Below are 21986 nucleotides of genomic sequence, written 5' to 3'. Positions count from 1 at the left end.
CTTAAAGGGATACTTGAGTAAAAGTACAAGTATGTGACCAGAAAATGACTTTTGTAGAAGCTGAAGTCACTTGTTGTATGATATTACTTCAGTAAAAGTCTTAAAGTATATGATATTTACTGTATTTAAACATCAAAGTCATTTTCTGGTGGCTCACTGGTATCCAGTCTAGTGTCCTTGAGCAAAAACACTTAACCCCATGTTGCAGCATGTGAATGGGGGAAACTGTAGCGTAAAGCAGCTCATCACCAAGACTAGAAAAACTCTATATAAATACAGACCATAATACCAACTCTTCTTCTTCTGATTTTATTTGGTAGTAACAAGTAAATGTAGTGGAGTACAAGTACAAGTTGCTAGAAATAAGAATAACAGAACAGAGAAAATGGATCATCCATCACTATATAAAAAAAGAAAGACATTTATTTCATTTAGTCATGTATTAGGAATGTTAGTTTTTCCTCTCAGCCAAAAGTAAAAACAGAACAGGTACTGCGTTATAAATTTTATTTCTTTCCATTCTTCTATGACCATCATGGCCACAGTCACTCATAATTTAATAACACTTTATTTTTAATATATATGTATAAAAAAAAAGACAAAAAATAGATAAAAAAAAAACAGATCACTCAGAAATAGAGCCTTGAGAATTCTGTGCTGAACTCCTCGATGGTTTGTTTTGCAGCTTCTGTAAGTGATTCTGGAAAAATAAAGCAGGTTGTGTGAGTTTTTGTGCATACTTTAACTTCTATGTTTGTTTGAGTTTGTTTGCGTTTACCTGCAGGTTGTCGTAGTGCGTGCGGCTGCTACAGTGGACGTCCCTGGTGTCGCTCTCGTTCACGTAGAAAACGCGACACAGGTTACAGAAATAGCCCAGTTTGGGAATCACAAACTCCCGACCTGTTAATGACCAGAAACAGAAATGAAACAAAAAAGCAACAACAATCGTTTAAATCCATAATGTTCATGAATAAAGCTGCACGCTTCTCACCGTACGAGTCGTCGGGATTAAACGCCGGCAGTTTGACGTCGATAGGAACACAAGGAGACTGAGAACGAGACCTCTTTGCCTCAGGCCCGACGAGTTCCCGCCTCCTTTTACTCACAGCTAAAAAAAACCAAACAATAATAGACAAGACGGTCAATGATTTAAAGCTGTAGTACGTGAATTTTAAATAATGAGACCTGAGACTGCAACACGATGGAATATTTCACACTTAATGACTGAAGAACACAAACTAAAAGATGAGAGGATGAGACTGAGGAGGTGAGGAGATAAGCAGAGGATGAGACTGAGCAGATGAGAGGACAAGAGGATAATGATAGGATGAGAATGAGCAGATGATGAAAAGAAGATGAGACTGAAAAAAGGAAAGGAGGAGACGGTGAGACTGAGAGGAGGAGAGGGTGGACTGGGTGGTGTAGGAGCTTCCTAATTCCAGATGATGGCAGTAACGAGAGCTTGTATCATGGATACAAGCAAGAAGACGACATCTGTATGTTCAGTTCTCTGTACCTTTAATGTCGACACTGCCTTCTGGTGTCTTCTCTTCTTCTTCCACACTTCCTTCCAGACTCTGGTTCTCAGACTGCAGCTCCTGTCCAGCAGAGGGAGCATCGGCGCCGGCTTCACCCGCTCCTTCCTCCTCCGTCTTCTGGATCTTGTGCCGACCTTCACTCTGTAACGTGGTCAGATCTTTGTCCGGTGAAGACAAGGCTTGGATCGGGTCTGGAGGTGGTGGAGGTTCATCAGAGCCGGGTTTCTCGTCTTCTCCTTGCTCATCTGTAGCAACTTTTTTCCCTCGAGCAGATTTTCTCACTGTTATAATAAAAAAAAAAAAAAGACTGAGTGAACAAATTACAGAGAACGTTTCATGGTGCCACAGATGTCGACGTGTGCGTTTGTTACCAGGAGTTTTTCTGGTTTTCTTCTTGGGTCGACCTCTCGTCCTCGGAGCTTCCTTTTCTTCCTCCTCCTCGACTCCTCCCACCTCGTCCACCGTCACAAAGTTAACGCTCTCGTCTATTGCGAGGCGAAGACATGAAAGTTTGCAGTTAACGTGAATCTCAAACGACTCCCTGTGAAACGTGACATTGTCTTGTGGTCATAGATGACAAACCTGTCTCGTGTTTGCGTTTCACAGATTCGGTTCTCTGCAGTTCCTCCACCTTCGCTTCCTGATGGACACCTGCTTCATCTAAAGTCTTCAAGGTGAGAAGAGACATTAACGTTAGCATTCTTTGTTTTATATCGTTTTTGTCATTCTTTGTCATATATTGTATTTGATGCACAGAAGAAACTGAAACTCAAATGGTTCTTTAAATTTGGGGTTTTCACCTTGTGAATGTTTAAGGAGTCCACAGATTCGTCCACTTTGTTGAGTGAAGGTTCCTCTTGTGAGCGTTCCTCAGCCTTGGCCTCCTCCTCCTCCTCGTCTTCTAGGACTTCGTCCAGAGTGACGAGCTCCTGCAGCTCTCCAGTCGTGACCTCACCACCCCACTCTAGATTCTGTGCTGCTGCTGCTTCCTCTCCAGCTTCATCAGCTCCAACCTCATCCAGAGTCACCAGCCCCTCCACGTCCTTGTCCCTCCGACTCTCCTTCACCCTCCTCCTCCGTTCATCACTGCTCCCTCCTCCTCCGCTGCTGCTCCTTCGCGCCCTCTCTCTGCTTCTCCTCCCCTCCTCCTTCTCCCTGGTCCTCCTCTTTTCCTGCTGGCTCTCTTGCTCCTTGGCAAATCTCCTCTCTTCAGCGGCAGCTCGCGCCTTCCTCAGCTGTTCCTCCTCAGCCGTGTCATCAGGGTAATCCTCCTCCTCATCGCTAACTTCGTCCAGGTTCACCAGGAAGTTTCTCATGTCGTTTTTCTCCTCCGCTGGCATTTCTGTTCCTTGTTGGGAACCTTCTTTAGAGTTAACTTTTGTTCGTTCCGTATTTTCAAAACCAAAATCATCTTCAGCAGATGATGCATCGCTAATTTCCTCCAAACCATAGACCACATCTTCAGATGCTTCCAAAACAGAGGTGCTATAAGTTGTCTCTTCTTCTACAGCTGGTTCCTCCACTTTTGGACTGATTTCATCACTTGTTTTATTCGTCATCAACTCTTCCTGGACTTGATCGTCTTCTACAGAATCTACTATCTGATACACAGGCTCCTCCTCCTCATCCTTCTTTGGTAATCCTGCACTTTCCTCTTTAAGCTTCTCATCAATTTCCGATGTTCCCGTCCCACTTGCAGACATGGAATGTTCTGCAGGAGGATGATGATCATCAACCGTCTCATCCTCCACAGAATCAAGAACCTGGTATGACACCTTCTCCTCTTCTTTGTCACCCTTCTTCTGCCGTCCCATTCCTTTTTTTGTCATGTTCATGTCTTTCTTTGGTCTTCCCCGTCTTCCTCTTCCTCTTCCAGTTGGACGCTTGTCCTTAACGATCTCGTCCTCCACAGAGTCCACTATTTCATAGGTGACTTCCTCCTCACCTACCTCTCTCACAGTGACATCACTCTTCTTTGTTGGTGTGCCTTCCTCTTGGGGTTCTACGTCTTTCTTTGGCGTTTCTCGGGCAGGAGTGCGCCTCCTTCTTGACGGCGTGTCCTCTCTGTCCGTGAGGTCAATAAAAGCATCTTTGTTTGTTGTCCTCTCCCTTCTCCCTCTGGTAGATCTTGTCACAACAGTCTGTTCTTCAGTAACATTGTCATCTTCCACAGAGTCCAAGATTTCATACATGGCCTCCGTGTCTCCATCAGGTTTTTTAGATGTTTCAAGGAGATCCCCTTTCTTTCCTCTCGCACTCCTTCTTCGACTAGACCTTTCTGAGATGGACGCACCTTGAACAGGTTCATCTTCAAAAGAATCTATTACTTCGTACACCTCATTGACCTCATGAGTCTCCCGGTCTTCTCTGGCAGAGGTTCCTTTGTTTGTTTGTGTTTCAGGTTCTTTCAATGCCTTGTCCCGTTTTCTTGGCGACGCCTCCTTCTCTTCATCTATGGTTGCTCGGGTTCTCCGCCCACTCCTGCGCGGAGATCTAGTTTCTAATTTACTGGTTCTCTTTTTCTTGTTGTCGGCCTCAGACTCTGTTGTTGTTGTTGTTGCCTGATCTTCAACAGAATCAACCACCTGATATGTCTCGTCCTCTTCTCCATCTTCTTTGAGCACGATGACATCTTCAGACATCTGGTAACTGCGGGGTTCAAGGTTTTGGCCATGGTCCTCCATTGCCACCTGATCTTCAGTTAAATCCAAAATCTCAAAGGGTTCGTGATTAGCGATTTTACCATCAAGTTCTTTTACGTCATCTTTGTCTTCACAAAGCTGGTCTTCATCATTTGGGATTTGATCGTCAGGTTTGTCAGCCTCTTTGGAGGCCTCTTCTTCTTCTTCACTCCTATTCTGATCTTTCTTGTCACGATTTTCATTATTTATGTCCTCACTTGCAGGTTTTTCTTCAGATTTGTTGCTAACTCTATTTACATCAACCTCAGACAGTTGTTTCACTGCAGAACCAGAATTGTCTTTCACAAGGACTCCCCCGTCCGGTTCCTTTTCACTGCACTTCTCGGGGCTCGGCTCGCCGTCATCCTCGATGCTGTCCAAGACCTGAAAGGTTTCGTCTTGGAAGCTCTCTGGTTCAGGTTGTGGATCGTCATCATCCACCTGGTTCTCTGGCTGCTCTTCAAATGAATCAAGGACATGGTAATTTTCATCATCGTCCTCATCTTCTTTTGTATCTTTTTGTAAATCATCTTTCCCTTCCTCCAGACCTGCGACTTTGTTGTCCTTAAAACCGATCTCCAGATTCTGGATTTGGCTCAGACCTGATCCCTGTCCTTGTGCAGGTGTATGCATCTCTGATAAGGTTTCTGTTTTTGTCTCTGACTCAACAGTTTTTGCAGCAGTGTCCTCTGCTGACACTCTGTGGTCAGACTGTGAAACTGCACTCTGTGACTCAGGAGGATTTGGTTCAGCAGTAGATGCCGATTCCTTTTCCCTCTCACGAGCAGCAGACGACGGTCTGATCCAGCAGCTCGAGGACGAGGCGCTTGTTGCTTTGACCAGAGATTTTGTCTTCGGGTCAGAGGAGGAAGAGGAGTCAGGAGAGCGTAAAGACGAAGAGGATGAAGGTTTGGTCTGGGATTTCATGGGCTCAGGAGAGCGTTTGGCCTTTTTCGGTGACATGGAGGTCGAGTGAGACGCCGAGCTCCTCTTAGTGGAGACTTCCCTCGGCTTATACGAGGAAGACGATGACGAGTTCTTCGAGCTTCTTGTTGACCGTGTTGACATTCTTCTGGCAGACTCGTATGACGATCTCTGTTGTTCTCTTTCAGCCATGTGGGACCGCTTGGACGAGGAGCATCGATACCGGTCGGGGTCTGTGTCTTGCACATCGTTGCCGACTTCATCCACGGTGACAAAGTCGTCCATGTTGAATGTTTCCACCTCGGAAAGGTAGGTGTCAGAAGATCGGAAATCATCACGGACCTGGATAGGGAAATAAATGAAGAGTCAAGAATTTAAACGACAATAATTTTTTCTTTTAAAAAGGACCCATGATAGGAACTACACATTTCTTCAATATTATGCTTCTGGCAAATACACACGTCTTTCTCTTCGCTGTTCGTCCTGCTTCCCCGGGAAGTTTTGTGCTGGTGGACGGCAGCTTTAATGGCGGTGATGATGTCCTGGCCGATTTTAGAGGCTGCCGGACTCTCTGCGACTGCAGTGTCCGCTCCGAGCTTGTGAGTGTCCTCCCTCGCCGGTGCGCCGCCTGCGGGAGCTGCAACAGATTCACGCGTGGTTTAAGCAGAAGTCGGGGCGAAAAGAAGGGTTGAGCTGAAGAAAAGATGATTTACCTTCTGGTTCCAGAATTACAGTGACATCATTGGCATCTTCGAGGCGCTGCTTCAGGCTCTTCATACTGAAAAGATAAAGAGACAAAAAATGCTTTTTTATCCATCTATTTTTCATCTTTAGATTTCTTTTTGTCTTCTACCCACCACAGTTTTGAGAAGACATTCATTTATATATATATATGTATTGTATTAGTTTTGGGTTTTTTCTTTATCGTTTGTTGTGTGGGTTTGTATTTAAATAAAATGAAAGAATAAATATGAGGGATATACTCACTTCTCAAAGCATAGGACTTTCTCCCTGCGTTGGAAGAACAAAAACCAAGACGTCAGATCAGGCGTGAGGACAAACATGAACACAAAGGAGCGAAATGAACACAAAGCCCTCAACGTACCAAGTCGTGCGTCTGATCTGGGAGTCGGGGGAGAAACTCCTGTACTTCTCGACCACCTCTGCGACTCCACTGGCGTCGACCATTTCCACACAAATCTGAAAAAAAGACGTCGTCGACAGTTAAACCAGATTCTGGATAAAAAGGCACTTTTCCATGATACTGTTCCAGCTCCACTCATTACATTACATGTCATTTAGCAGACGCTTTTATCCAAAGTGACTTACAATAAGTGCATTTCAACATTTGGGTAAAAACAAGAGCTAGAAGTAAGTGCCCCGGATGTCGATGGGGAGCTTGTTGAGCTGTTAATTTCCCCGAGGGAACCTCCCAAAGAGATTAATAAAGTCATCTGTCTGTCTGTCTGTTCCACCATTTGGGAGCCAGGCCTCTGCGATCCTCTCAGTGAGGGGGCAACAATCCGGTTTGCTGATGCAGAGCGGAGTGGGCGGGCTGGGGTGTTGGTTTTGATTATCCTGGGTGTAGGCTGGACCGGACCCATTTAAAGCATGAAAGGCAAGCACTAGAGTCTTGAAGCGGATGCGAGCAGCTAGCAGTGAAGGGAGCGGAGGAGCTACTTAAAGTTCCAAAATCTACTTAAGGTTCCAGAATCTACTTAAAGTTCCAGAATCTACTTAATAATTCCAAAACCTACTGAAAGTTTCAAAATCCAATTAATAATTCCAGAATCTACTTAAAGTTCCAGAATCTACTTATAATTGGTGGAAAAGCACCAAAAGAGAAACATGGAAGTATGCGCCGTTTTGCGACGTTGTTGTACCCTGTTAGCGAGCGGCAGGAAGCTGACGAATGGCGCGATGGACGCCACAACTTCCAGGACGACCGTGACGATGTTGACCGACGCCTCGGAGATCTCCACGCAGAGCAGCCGCTCCTCCAGAGCCTCTCGATCTGGAACACGCTTTAAAAAAAAAATAAAAAATGAGCTGACAGAGCTGACGTCAAACAGAAAATGTAAAAATGAAGGCTATTTGAGATGAAAGTAAAAAGATTAACAACTTACAGAGTTGCTCAGTTTCATCAGAGACCTGTACATGAGCTCCTGAAAAGAGACGAGTCGTAAAAACATGGTTTACAGTTGAGTGAATTCTGTATAAATAAAATATATATATTAAACATGTTAACATGTCTGTGCTTGTTGCGTTTTGGTTGCGAAATCAGCACAACACTGCCACCTACTGACTGCTATGTGTACAGACGGTGTCTTTGTCGATTTTGTTACAGTTACGTATGTTCTCGTTTGAGGTTGTATAGTCGGTATGTATTATTATTACGTAAGTATTATTGCACCAAAAACGCTTCGATCGCACCAAACCCATTTATCGTACCAATTTGTCTATCGCGCCAAACGCGTCTATCGTACCAATCTCATTTATCGCACCAATCTCGTTTATCATACTAAAGGCGTTTATCGCACCAAACGCGTCTATCGTACCAAAAGCGTCTAGCGTACTAAGCGCGTCTATCATACCAAACACGTCTATCGTACTAATCTTGTCTATCTCGCCAAACCTATTTATCGTACCAAAGCGCGTCAAATTGCGCTAGCGTACGAAATGATAAATGGCGGTAGCGGGGAAGTGGTCATATGTCCTTCCCCAGCGTCTGTACCTCTGTTGATTCCATAAGCACGTTCTCAAAGATGAAATGGACCTTGAGCCTGAAGCCTCGGACACAAATCGGCTTTGCGATGTGTTCTCGGACAAACTTGCAGCAGGTGACCCAGTCATTGAAGCGCACAAAGGCCTGGAAGAGAGACGAGAACAGAAAAGAAAAGGATCAGTCTTATTGTAAATACGCGGCAGCGTGTCAAGGACGTGTCTCCCGTCTCTGTCCTCACCCTCCTCTGCAGCGTCAGCACTGACACTCTGTAGTACAGGGACTGGAGGGTCTGTTTGGGGAAGTAAGACCACACCAGCCGTGCCACGTCCTCGTGCTTGTAGTGTCCTTGCGGCAGCCCGGTGAACATGATGGTGGGAGTCCTGAAGAACTGATTGTTGGCCTTCTGCGGGACACAATGTTCAAAGAGAAGAGTTGACACATGCGGTCTGTCCTTCAAACATCACAGTTTCATTTTTCCTGGTGAATTCACAACGGATCTGAGGCCACTCCCAGAGTGCACTTCTAGGCTTTTTTTTTTAAAGTTCTTCTAAGAACCGATAAGGTCGTCCTTGAACCAATTGAAGCATCAAATTGCGACATGAAAATTAGTTATGACGGAAAATGGTGATCTCACCGAGACGTCCTCCTTTGTTCTGACCGTCAAAAACTCTGCAAGATAAAAAAAGAACAACCAAACGTTACTTTACCGAACAACAAATCAACTTTGCAGTGTTGCAGGTTTTTTTCCCGTGCGTCTTACTTGGGATGATGAACCAAGTGGACAAGGTCGGGAACACAAACGGACGAGTTGGTATCGTGACCCAGAACGGTGGAACGCTGTTCAGCGGAACACCGTATTTCAGCGACGGGACAGCCGCGGTGTTACCGTGTGGGATCGCTTTCAGAGGAAACCTCGGGACTAAAAAGAAGAAAAAGCAAATAAGAGTGATTCTATTAAGGTGTGCGACAACATCCGCACAAGTGCATTTTCATTTCCCACCAGTGGTTACACCTTTCCGTCCACACGGTTTTGTTTCTGGAAACATTTAAGTGACACAGTTAACCAGGGTTCCTACACCTTGACATCAAACTCAAGGACTTTCCACAACAACCTCAAGGACTGAATAAGTTGACACAGATCAAGATGGGGGGACAGGAAGTGATTGTCCTTGGGATCTTGGTCAACGTCGGTTTTTGACATTTGTCTTTGGTGAGACAAGGTTCTTGGAATTTTCATTTCCCAGACGTCGCATCATCATTTGCACTCTTCCTGAACTTTACTCGCTCATTGTTCTGCACGGAATCTCACGTCAACGGCGGAGAGAGATGGACAGCGTCCACCGCACTGCGAGTAACTACGACTCCACGTTTGTCCTGCGTAGGCCTAGTCAGTCGTAGGCGTCGTGACAAACAAAGGAGACATTTACCTAAATATTGCGCAAAATTCAAGCACTTTCAATGACCCATGTTTATTTTCAAAAAATGTTTTCCCTAATTCACAAACTTGTAAGGTTTTCAAGGACCCTCTGGAACCTCGAGTTAACCCAACATCTGCTTCCTGATTGGTTATGGGTCATCGTTTTCAAATGTCTTTGCAGACTAAACAAGTGTAAGTGAGTGTTTCTAACCCAATCTCAACGCGCTACCAGGTCTTTCCTCTTGAAGATAACTTGTATTTTTTTTCTCCTTGGCCGTACTTACGTTGCGCCGTAGTGGTGCTCTTTGGTATTTCCAGCCTGTATATTCTGTAACCAGGAGCATCTTTCAGGAGACTGTACCAAACACCGAGCCGGTCCGCATCGCCACTGGTCTCAAATTCAACAAAGACCTGCGAGAAAGTGAGACAACACAGCGATGAGACAAACGGGAAGCTGTTTTTAAGCCCCTTCCTGTGTGTGATGTTTGTACCTTATTGAGGAGAGGAAAGATGTTTTTGACTTGATCGATCTTTCTCAAATCTTCTTTGAGCACTTTGACCTCGCTCGGGGAAATGTTCTTGACGTAGACTATTCGAGTGGCATCGTCCGGCAATGACTGCGTCGAGAGAAAGGGAAGAAATTAAAGCACAAACTGCAGACACAGCTCTTCTCGCCAAAAAAACCAAACCACAGGAGGTTTTTAAGTTGACGGACCGGTTTGCAGACAAAGCGCTTCACTGAAACTGCTGCACAGCAACAACAGTGAGTGGAAGTCAGCTGCTGTTATTAGACCATGATGAGGTGTCAGAGGTTTCACCATCAACGGAAATAACAATGTGTCCATGAACGAGATCATGAAGTCAATTTGGATCAAATTCATTGTCATGATTAATGTTAGAAATTAACATGGTTTTGGCTTCAGGAAAAATTCACATTATTATAATTAATTAGGCCTTAGGCTTCAACTTTCTACTGAACAGTGTTGTTTGAGTTTATTTTATTTACTGACTGTCATAAAGTAATTTATTACCTGTGCTGAAAAAAAGCAGTGAAAACAGTGAGATAGACGTGAACATGTTCTTAAGACACTGCAGATTCAAACTGAAACTCAAGGACACAAGTCATATTTTCTTTTTTACATTTTAGCCATGAAATCAAAAGCAGTTAACTCGTTGAGGTGAATTGATTTAAAGTTCCAAAATTAATTTGTTACTTACATTCGTCACCTTCTTCCTCTTCATCGAGAATTTATAAAACTGCAGCTGAAACAAAAAAAATCAGAGTTGACGTGACGTCTCACACTGAACCCTTCCGTGCGACATCCGGCAGCGTTGTTGTGCGTGAACTTACCGGGATCATTGAAAAGTCGCAGTTTGTGACAGAAATGTCCAGTTCAGAGTTCCCGAGCGTAAGGCGCTTCTTTGACGTGAACCTCATGAGATAGCGCACAGACTGAGGCGATGGCATCACAAAGAAGGCCTTAAAAACAGAGGCAAAATGCATTCATATCGAAACACAGACAGATTTCGTAAGAAACGTTCCTTGGATTATTTTCATAATCGATAAATCGGTTGAATATTTTCTCGATTTATCAACACGTGTGGTTCAAACCAGAAAATATTTACATTTAAGGGGCTACAAATCCTCGTTTGCAGCCCTACAATCTATGATAACTGGTATTGTGTGCTGTTTTTGTGACTCACCACGCACGCCTGAGTAGCCACGTAGATGTTTTCGTCGTCATACACAAATCCAAACGGGATGAGGAGATTGGCGACGTCTTCCTCTGTGTAGCTGCCGTCGTTGTATTTCGGCAGGTTGGTTATCAGCATCATCTTCGCAGGCCTTTGACAGAACTGGAAAATTGAAAGAAAAAAAAAGAAAAATGAAGGAATCGTGAGGGTTATGGACCAAAACGACGCCATTTTGGCGGCAAGTGTCGCTGTTCACATCCATAGACCAAAGTGCTTGGCCACTGGTTTCAATCAGGCTTTGGGCTCTTATCCCAAATAACATACCAGGACATTTTGGACAATGCAATGCTTCCAACTCTGTGGCAACAGTTTGAGGAATGCTCTGCTCTTAACTGCCGACCGGGAAGCTTTGAATCTGGATGCTAACTTCAGTGTCCCTACAGACTTCAGCGGTATTTAACGCAAATATCTTGTTTGTTTTACGAGCTTTTATTGCAATTTGTAAGTGTTCTCTGGAGTAGAACGACAGAAAGTTTATCAAATGTCTTCTCTTGACTAAGTGACAGTGAACTCTTACAGACTGAAACCAGCACTGGTGCCGGTGATTTCTCTGAAGCTTTTCCTGCCAACATGGCGGAGTAAACAAACTGAGTCTATATGGTATACATCTATAAAAGAACCAAAACTACATTCATCTATGTGTGATTCGCATGGATTGACGGCACAAGCAACACCAAGACGCCAACGCTAGTGCGACACCTAGTGGCAGTGAAGCGTATAAATCAACCGTTGAAATCTTCACTCGTAAATACAAGAGGTTTCAGAAAACTTACTTTTGGCGACATGATAGATTTCATGCTGAGGAAGCCTGCAGAAATAAAAGAAAAGATTGAAAAAAACAAATACTAATCGACATGATTACATAAATGGCAAAAGTCAGATTCCCACCGAGTTTTTCCTTATTAAAATTAGCTTCAAATTTCTCCCCCATAGTCAGACTCGGAGTCGCGGCTGCTGGTTGTTTGCTCACTGCTGCCGTCTCTGGGGCTATTTTGTCAGACGTAGCTACTGCAGGCGACACAGTCGGATCACCGCCAGTGACTTTGGAGGAAACCTCGGCTGATTCTGGGTCCTTCTGGAACTCCACCAGAGACGCTGAATCTTTAAAAAAAAAAAATGACAATACATTGTTACAATGGACACACAAACTGTACTTGATTACCAAAAATACCAAAGTCCACCACAGATACCACAAGCTGGACCGAAACACTGGAAAACGTCCAGAACATTGGATACAGACATTTTTCCAAATGCAGGTTTTTATCTGCTGTGATCAGCAGTGAACTAAACTCTGGATAGACGTTGACTCTTCTCTAACTTACCAGTCTTCTCCGAGCCTTCAGCTAAACTTGAAGGTTGTGAAGCCTCTGGTTCCGACGTCTGTGACGAAGCCTTGACAGAAGTTTCTGGAGTTTCAATGTCAGTCTGCGGTTCAGGAGCTGCCCCTTGGTTCTGAGGTGGAACAGCAGGAGTCTCAACAGCTGACAAATCTGCCCTGGTCTCATCAGCACTGGTTGGTAGTCGATTCTCGTCGGCTTTTTCTGGTGCAGCCTCTGTGTTTGTCTGTTCTTCTCCATTGCCCTCAGCACAAGATTCTACTTCCATGGGCTCTGACACTTCAGCTCCTTTTCCTTCAGCCTCCATTGGTTCTGCATCTTGAGCATCTTCTACTTTAACATTAGCTTTGGCTGGTTCTGCTTGGTGCTTCACTTGAGCACTTGAAACGGCCACCTTGCCCATCTCAACCTGGACCAAGCCTTCAGGCGTCACCATAGACGGTTGAACATTAGATTCAATCTCGATCGATTCCTGTGATTTGGAAGTCTCTGCATCAGGGGGATTTTCTGAAACCGTGGATGTTGCCGGTACATTTTTTTGTTCTGCAGTTACTTCTTCCACCTCTTCTTTTAAGATAAATTTCTCCACTGGTGTTTCAGCTTCCTGTGAAGTTGAGGCTGTTTCCACTTTGACCTTTAACTCTGTGATTGTTTCTGGGACTCGGATCTGGGTCATGTTTGCTGATTCATTAACTGCGGCCGACCGTTTCCGCTGCATGACAGGTTTTTTCCTTTTAGAGACGTGTTCTGGAGATTTTGAGATGTTTTTCGCTTTGAAAACCAAGACCTTTGCTTTAGTGACGCTGGTCGAGCCTTTAACAGAGCCTTTCACGGTTTTCTTTTTCAGACATTTGCCTGTTGTGATTTTCTTGGCTTGATGGGTTGGAGGATTTTTACGGGCCCTGGACGGAACTCTGAGGCCTGGTGTCTGGAGAAGACCCGGTGAAGGGGGAAAGCCTGGTGTCTGGAGAAGACCTGGTGAAGGGGGAAAGCCTGGTGTTGAGAGAAGACCTGGTGAAGGGGGAAAGCCTGGTGTCGGGAGAAGACCTGATGAAGGGCGAAAGCCTGGTGTGGGAAGAAGAGCTGGTATGGAGAGAAGAGCCGTTATGGCGGATTTGGAGGATTTAGTCGTTTGAGGTTTGGAGGCCGATAACTTCCCACGTTTCCTGTTAACAAAAGCAAAATGGTTGTAGTCTTTTTTTTAAACATTTTTACTTTTTTAAACAGTGAGAAAGATGCATAACTTACTTCAGAAGAGCCGCCTTTTGCCTGTCCTGCAAACAAACCAAATGAGATTTTCAGACCAACTCCAATCACACGGTAATTTAATGAAGCCTCATTAAACCCAATTGAACATGAGGATAAAGTATAATACCTTCTTTGTGAAGCTCAGGGTCCCAGCGGTCAGTGAGATTCCACTTACATCAATGATCTTTGCGCTCTTCAGTTTATGTGCATCTTTGCAATTTTCGAAAAACACATGAGCCTAGAATTGCACAAAAAACAAACGTACATTATTGTGGATTTAACAACAACCATCAGGAGGCAACACACTCACAGTAACGGGACACTCTTACCTTTGCCTGTTGCCGAAACAGTACGACCGATTTGGTTTTTCCAAAACGCTCCACGGCAGCGACGATGTCACCGTGAGAGTGTGAACTTACGATGCCCTCCAGCTTCACCATGGTGGAGAGCTGAGGAGATGCTTTAGCCAACTGAAAAAAAAAAACAGAAAAATACCAATTATCAATAATAAATCGATCACAGAGGGCAGCGTAGTCAAGAGATTTTTGTGAGATAATGATGGGACCGTGGGAAGGAATTTCACCGAATTACAAAACTTATATAAAAATAATTCCTAGAGGATTAGGTGATGTTAGTGCTAGCTAGCCAGCTGAAGCATGAGTATGGAGGGCAACAGTTTCTCTCTTCAGAAATAGAGCCCAGGGTTTGATAGAAGAAGAAGAAGAACTTGCCTTCTTTGGTGCTGAGGAGGAGGACAATGATGAAGAGGAGGCAGCTGAGGCTGAACTCTTAGCCCCAGCAGAAGTAGAAGACTTTGGCTGTGTCCTTTTAGCAGACAAAGAAAATGAGGAGGAAGAGGGCTTCTTCTTGGTTATCTCAGCAAGTAGAGTTTTAACCACGGCTTCCAAGTCTGACTCTTTTGATAGAGATTGCTTAGCTAGAAGGACAGAGAGGGCAATGCCTTGATTAAATGACAGCAGAGGTTTCCTACACGCCACTTAGCAAGTGTTTACAATTCCTCAAACCTGTTTTTTCCAGCAGTTTCTTCACTAGTTTCTCGGCACTGCTCGACCGCTTCAGTTGAGGCGACCTCTCCGTCGAAGATCGTCTTTCATTGCTTCGCTTTGGAGATGACCGTTTGTCGTCACTCCTTGGCGAGGACCATCTGTCGTCTCTCCTCCTTGGCGACAATCGTCTTTCGCGGCTTCTTTTTGGTGACGACCGCCTCTCTTCGCTCCTCCCAGACGAGGACCATCTCTCTTCACTTCTTGGCGACGAACGTCTGTCGCGGCTCCTTGGCGACGATCGTATGTCGCGGGTTCTTCTCAGGGAGGACCGTCTCTCTTCACTACTTCGTCTCTCGCTACTCCTCCTTCGTCTCTCATGACTCCTTGAACGTGACCGACGGTGGTCATAATATGGGGAGCGAGAGCGAGAACTGAAGATGGAGAAACAAAAGATAGTTACAGTTGATTCTAAAAATGATTTCACACAAATTGTTGCCTTTGTAGTAGGACTTGCATATTACACACCGAGAGTATCTGGAACTGCACGATCGAGATCGGCTGCGATTGGCTCTTCTTCCTTCCGAACGACGGCGCCTACGAGAGCTAGGGGACCGGGACCAGGAACGGGAACGAGAGCGGGAGTGGGAGCGACTTCCATGACTGGATTTCCGTTGACTTTTTTGGGAATTCTTCGCAGAAGTTGAGGACTTAGCATCTTTTCCAGCAGCACTACAAAGAAAGGGACATTAGATAATTACTACTTACTAGTTACTACTACTACTTAATACTAATATTTGTACAAAGACTACAAACTCTACCTGGACTCGAGAACTATCTCACCATTCCACTGTGAGTATCTGTGGGAAATAAAACAGACATGTTTCCATGAAAAAAACAAACAATACATTAAAAAAAAAGCTTAGCATTTTCAGCGTAGAAGGTGTGACACTTCCCAAAAGCTATCAAGGAAATATGAAGGTAGGAACTTGAGGAACCCATTTTTGGACAGTTCAAGAAACCTAACAGAAGTTCAACAAGTTTCCCTTCAATGTAGGTTTGAAAAAGACACTTCAGGTAAACTGGTCACTGCAGTAATTAACTATGAAGGCTGCACCAACATACTGCATAGGCAACACTCAAGTACATGTTCAGGGACATCTTAGGAACAATCTTCAGGACTGTCCCTATTATTACTGTCACTCAGTAGGTTGGTGCATCCCTGGTGGATCTTCACCAAAACTATTAAAAACAAGGGCAATGGTTATCAAACAATATTTTTTTAATGATCATCTGCTTTATCGTGAAGTTTAAAAGAAAAAAATAAAAGGACTGACAGTGTCCGCAGGTATCTGCAGCTCTCAAGGTGGAGGTTGGTGTTCTGATGGGAGATCCAATCCTGGCAGTCAGAACAATAAACACAACATTTAGAAAGTTGTCATCACAACTACGATCTGCTTCAACATCTCAACTGTTAGCACACAACATTTCTGAATACGTAACACGAGTATTCATCCCTTCACAAAGTGTCCAAGTGTGCAAGAGACAAGTGTTTTTGATGCATGTTCATTAGAAGTCCGGGGGCGTCAGGGAGTCCACAAAATCAAAAACATATTCATCAGGTTTCTTCAACACTTTAGCCAAAGGCAGTTTCACTTTTCAGGGATGAATTAAAAAAAAAAACTGTAAACAAGACAACAAAAGTAATTCCCTTTTGTGCAGAAAATAAAAAACAAAGGAAACAAAATCCTTTACATCCATTATGAATCCAGCAGCTGACTTTAATTAATTTGACATCAAGGGTCACAAGTCTTTTTCATGCAATTAGACTAAAAACAGGAGCCACAGCGTCCGTCACAAACAAAATAAAAAATTCTTCTTCTTCTTGAGGTCAGCAGTGAGGCAATATTTAAACAAGCTCTTCAGTCAGGCTTCCTGACAGAGGTCACTGCCAAAAGCTGATGTGGCTGGTGTAGAGGAGGGTAGGTGTGAAAAATGTGGTATCCCCTCAAAAAATTGCAAAAGATGGATGAAAAATATGGTGGGCATCGAGTCCATAAAATGTATAGCAAACTAATAATTCTTTTTTTTTTTTAAACACAAGATTGAATGTCCGGTATCAAATAAAGGAATTCATAAAATCCTGTTGAACTTTATTCATTACAAAATATATATATATATATATATATATATAAAAATGACCCTTTTATGGAGAAAGGGTCATTTTCACTACAATGTGACTGCTCTTCGAGATGTTTTTTTTAAATCCTTGGTCCCATCTTGGAAGTAATCACCACTTATTCGTTGAGGGTAGTGCAGAAGCTGGAAACAATCCCAAACTGATGTCGGGCAAAAGGCAAAAGAGAAACTAAAGAGACAGACAGACACAGTTGCACCTATAATTAAGGTCAATTCATACTTTCCGAGTCTGCAGGGATCTGATGGTAAGAATGGAACCTGTGTAGTTGTCGATACACTACGTTAAAAATTGTTACTGGATGGTTTGCAGGTAGGAAAGTATTTAGGAATGGAATTCGAAGTCCGGGTCCGAGGTGTACTGACCCTAATTTAAGTATTAATAGAAGGGACAACTCTCTTTTAAACACAGAATGTGGAAAGTATAAAGAGGCCTTTAGTCTCCCATCCGCATAATCCAGACATCCAGAGAGAACCCACACAATCAATTAACAGTTTTACAGTAATTGTTGATAAATTATAATGTACAAAAGGCATTTCTTTTCATTATTGATTAATAACTCCATGATAACATTACAGTATAATACAATTCCAATGATCTAAGACAGAATCAGTTTTTGCACTTCAATCTGACCCATTAGGGAACAGTTTGACCAATCACAGGGCAGTTGAGAGACACAGAGCACCTGCTACTGGATGTTTTAATACAACTGCTGTGCATGGAGGGCCACCTAGTGCAAAGGTTGCTATTCAAGCACTGGTAACAACTGCCTATTCAGTAAAGGAAACCTCCCCAACAATTTCTAGGGTTAAACAAAATGTTTTACATGAAACGCACAAAAAATTATTAATTTACAATATCTCAGACACTAACATAGAATTTTATAAGACACATTTCCTGGAGGGAGAGCAACTATACTGTGTTCTTCCACTCACCTGTATATTCCTGCATTCTGTGAAACACAGGGAACAGGTGTGTGGAAAGACTTTCGGTGAAGCTGCTGCATAGTCATGCATCATGGCTGGTGTTGGCCGATCCTGAACACCAGGGACCTTTACCAAGTGCTGCTTCAGGAAATCAAAGTACTTCCATGGGGTAGTATTTTGCTGAAGTGAAGCTGGAGGAAAACCAGGGGGCCGAGCACCACCGGATAAGAAAACTGGACTAGAGTACTGGACAGTGGCACTGGGGATGATGGGCACAGGTGGATAAACTGCAGTCCAAAACGGTTGCACTGGTTTTTGTGTCTGTTCTATCTTTATCGTCTCAGATTTGTGCTTCTGCTCCTGTTTCCACTTCTCCTCCTGTTTCCGCTTCTCCTCCAGCTTCCGCTTCTCCTCCTGTTTTTGCTTCTGCTCCTGTTTCCGCTTCTGCTCCTGTTTTTGCTTCTCCTCCTGTTTCCGCTTCTGCTCCTGTTTTTGCTTCTCCTCCAGTTTCCGCTTCTGTTCCTGTTTTTGCTTCTCCTGTTTCTGCTTCTCCTGTTTCTGCTTCTGCTCCTGTTTCTGCTCAATTTTCTGCCTCTGCTCCTTCGTCATTTGCTTGGGAACTGTGGACTCATGTCCTTGAGTTTTACTTGCATCCTTGGTGCCACTATTGAAAGTCTTGTCAATGAGCACAAGACCACATCGACCAGGATTCCCACTTGACAACGTAGGGAAGGGAAGCGGCAATTTTGGCCTTGTTTCTGCCTCGGGTTCCTTGAATGGAAGGGGTTTAGATTCAGAAGTGAAGACTCGTCTGTCTGTGTCTTTCTTTGGCAGAGCGAAAGGGTGAAAGCCGGGTAGAGATGTCTGATTGGGTTGGGTCGAAGAGCTGAGACTAGTAACGGAACTAGTCTGGACTCGTGGTTCAGTGCTTGTGGGAGCAACAGTGTTGTACGAAGAGCTGAGACTATTAACAGAAGTACTCTTGTCACGTGAAGAGACCAAAGTACTGATTTTAATCTCAGCAATTCCTTTTTTTGGTGGTTCTTGACCGCTGCTGCTTGGACGCTGCTCACAAGTGTCCAACAACATACTGTCACTCCCACCACTGCTAGCACTTCTGCCACTCGTCCTTCCAATGTCATCCAAAACCCCGCTAACATATTTGCCAGTATGTCCATAGTCAATCACTTTAGGGGGCTGGAGAACAGCTGAAGATCCTGAAGAACTTCTGACGGGTTGGGGATCGGGGTAGGAGCTTGACTGAACTGGAGTCATTGATTTCTTTGCCTTCTCCACGCGGATTTGGCGCAAGATGAACGGTAGGTTGGTAGGGGTCAACTGATCTTCAGGGTATGAAATGAGATATTCCAAGTCCTCTTTTTCAAGTCCAAAGCGTGAAAGAATGTCAGTAGCAGTTTGGGAGGTGTACTTGGGTTGACTTGTATCGCTGGATTCATCAGATTTGTCTGTTGCAGTATAGTCATAGCCTCCAAGTCCTGGAATGGACTGAACATCACATTCTCTTTCTGTGGGAGTACTAAATCTACCATCACCACTGCTTGTGTAGGTCGATGAAACAGGTGATGCATAACATTTAGCAGAATCATCAACGGTTGGCCTTTTAAAGCTTGACAACCAGTCCATTGAGCTTCTGCTCCTTCCAACATCTGAGTGCCTGTGGCCCTGAGAGGCAGAAGTGGAGGAGATGGGATAGGAGGTTGTCCGTGTGTCTGAGGATTGATACTCCTCTCTCTGAGAGCTGGTGAAGCGAGTGCCGTGACCTGAGAGCGGATGATCTGGGTGGCCAAGAAACCTTGCTTCCTCTCTGGCTCTGCTAATATGCATGTCCACAGACCGCTCTAGGTCCTCATCAACTCTGGTCCTACTCTGCTCAGTCCTGTAGCTCACTGACTGAGCCAGTGGTGGGACCATCCCCCCAGAGTTGGTGGGAGTGGCAGAAGCAGCCCCAGATGAACTGAAGCTCGGCTCAGGTCCGAGGCGAGAAGGTAATCTCCGGGGGTCCCTCTCCTGCATGCCAGAGAGTCCATATTGTCCCTGGGTGGCACTTTGGTTATCAGCAGCAAAAGGGTCATAAAGATGATGGGACATGGTTTTTGCACTTTCAAAAATATTAACACTGTATCAGTCAACGAGGAGGTGATGCGGTTTAGTGGGGCTGCCGGGAGCTGGCTACGAACTCACAACTCAACTGATAACAAGGAGCATGTTATTAATCAGCATCAGTCAGAGCATCCAGCCACTGGGATGCAGATATAGTCCAATCAGGACCAGGCTCCCTTTAAGCCCACTAAATCAGGGGCTTGTTCGGGCCCCTGAAGCACCACAGAAAAGGGGAACCACAAGTCTCAAAAGCAAATTGGAAGATGTGGTGAAAAAAAAAAAAAAACAATAAAATAAAAACAAAGGGGTAATTGAACCGGACTGAAGTTCAGCTTCTTGGTTGGGTAAAATCCATTAGGTCCTGGTAGGTCCTCTGACGCTTCCTCTGGATCTTTTTACTTCTTGGTCGTCACTAGCAAAAAGGAGAAGGAGGGCAAAACAAACAAAGCACAGACAGAGATAAAATAAGGTCACAGCTATTAGCGGGAAACATCCGGAACCATGTCACTTATTTCCATGCTAATCTCTGATCGGACTAGCACCAACAGACAGACACAGCGTGATGTGAAATGTAACATCTGGCAAACTTGAATTTCAAAAAAAGTGTCTGAAATGACACGTGGATAAATAAAAAAGGACAATGAATCAAGGAAAGAGTCTTGTGCACCCACTGGCTGTTGATTTAAAAACACTTCAAGGACTTCAACTTCTTCCCTTTCAAATACAGCCAACACTTGGAGAAGCTTGTGTTCACAAAGTCAAACAAGGAGATGTTGAGGTGACGCATCCAAGTTCAGAGTCTAGGACAAGGTGCATAGAACCAGATAGTCCTCAAACACTGGAGAACAATGGACACACTATGTTTTTGCTGTTGTCATCTTTCCTCGACTAACAATATACTCATCGTTAAACCCGAAATTATGATCTTTTACAAATGTTTGGGTAAATAAAAGGACAAACGGTAGACAGAGAGTCTAGCAATACGGTGGTGGTGGTAAATGGAATATTCCAGATGCTCACATGGTAGACCAGCCGGATACACAACCTTGACTGCTGAAACAAATGATAAATGCGTTTCCAGGGTTATAAACTCCTTTCATCCTTGTTTGTTGCAAATGTGTAACTCAAACTTAGTTTTCTGTATCATATTTAATGACTTGACTCAAACTGGGGGTGTCAGAACAAGGTCGGAAGAGCAGGGAATCACCTGGGAATCCAAAGCTGAAATGGGGCCCCCACAAGAGCAGCTGACAGTAATGTTAATTTTGTGAGAACCACCTAAAATACAAAATACTTACATCATGGTTGAAAACCCACTAACACCCAATCCCATTTGTGTTTGCGTTTTACAATTACTGGTCTACAACATATAGTTTTCACTGGTAAATTTCAGCGCATTTCAGAGAAGCAACAGATCCACAAATTGATTTTCAGCTAATCCATTTGTTGCAGCAACCGGCTACTGATGTAAATGGAACGCCCCATTAGTCATATGATTTCTTACCCTCACTCAGTCTGTTTTTTTGCAGTTACATCTTTTGATTGCGATAACTTTTACACATCCGTCAGGTATCCAAACATCAATGTGATACTTATTTTTTTTAAAGTATGTTTTAAAAACAGCTGATAAAAAAAAACACACCTAATGTTGCTATAAATTCACCAAATTAATATTGACTCTACTCCTGAAGATGGAAGTTCATTGTGAGTGTGCAGGCCTAAATTCCCACACACACAATCTGCATTTAATACACACAAACACATGCTTGTCTAAATGTTGTGTGACCTTGTGTCAGTGGTCAACATAAATAAAACCAACAGTGTGTGAATATGGTCGTGGGAAAAAACCACGTCACGAGCCTGTAGCTCAACCACCGTTGCTGTACACAGAGCTAACTAGCCTCTGCTAGCACATGCTAACGTGTGGTCTAAGCCAGGCCCGATAACAAACACAACATCGCGGTGACCGTTCGACAAAACACCAGAAACGGCGACCGCGGGTCAAAGTTTTAACCCTCTGCGATATTGAAACGCTACTTTTCTGTTGTTTAGCGTTGTTACCTTACGTTAGTTGAGAGCGTATCAAACTGTTCTTCGAGCCACGGGGAGACAG

At 44.1% G+C, this 21986-nt stretch overlaps 1 protein-coding gene across 1 annotated transcript; it reads right to left on the bottom strand.

Annotated features, from left to right (window-relative positions):
* Positions 1-293: 293 nt before the first annotated feature.
* LOC131455896 (uncharacterized) lies at positions 294-21923 on the bottom strand. The gene is made up of 34 exons (XM_058623759.1): positions 17762-21923; positions 15967-16028; positions 15451-15489; positions 15158-15361; positions 14651-15063; positions 14357-14562; positions 13955-14095; positions 13753-13863; positions 13626-13651; positions 12363-13543; positions 11929-12141; positions 11814-11848; positions 10990-11142; positions 10637-10765; positions 10504-10548; positions 9777-9902; positions 9570-9696; positions 8629-8787; positions 8503-8537; positions 8107-8271; positions 7878-8012; positions 7270-7308; positions 6976-7167; positions 6249-6349; positions 6131-6154; positions 5857-5921; positions 5605-5780; positions 2339-5485; positions 2121-2205; positions 1910-2023; positions 1517-1819; positions 992-1108; positions 779-900; positions 294-700 (listed from the first exon to the last, which is right to left on the bottom strand). Exons 1-34 carry the CDS (start codon positions 19859-19861, stop codon positions 626-628), a joined length of 10365 nt encoding a protein of 3454 aa, XP_058479742.1. The 5' UTR covers positions 19862-21923; the 3' UTR covers positions 294-625.
* Between the last annotated feature and the right edge of the window lie 63 nt (positions 21924-21986).

Source organism: Solea solea, chromosome 3, assembly GCF_958295425.1.
Source record: "Solea solea chromosome 3, fSolSol10.1, whole genome shotgun sequence".
Classification (NCBI taxonomy): Eukaryota; Metazoa; Chordata; class Actinopteri; order Pleuronectiformes; family Soleidae; genus Solea; species Solea solea.
This window is presented reverse-complemented; position numbering and strand designations above follow the sequence as displayed.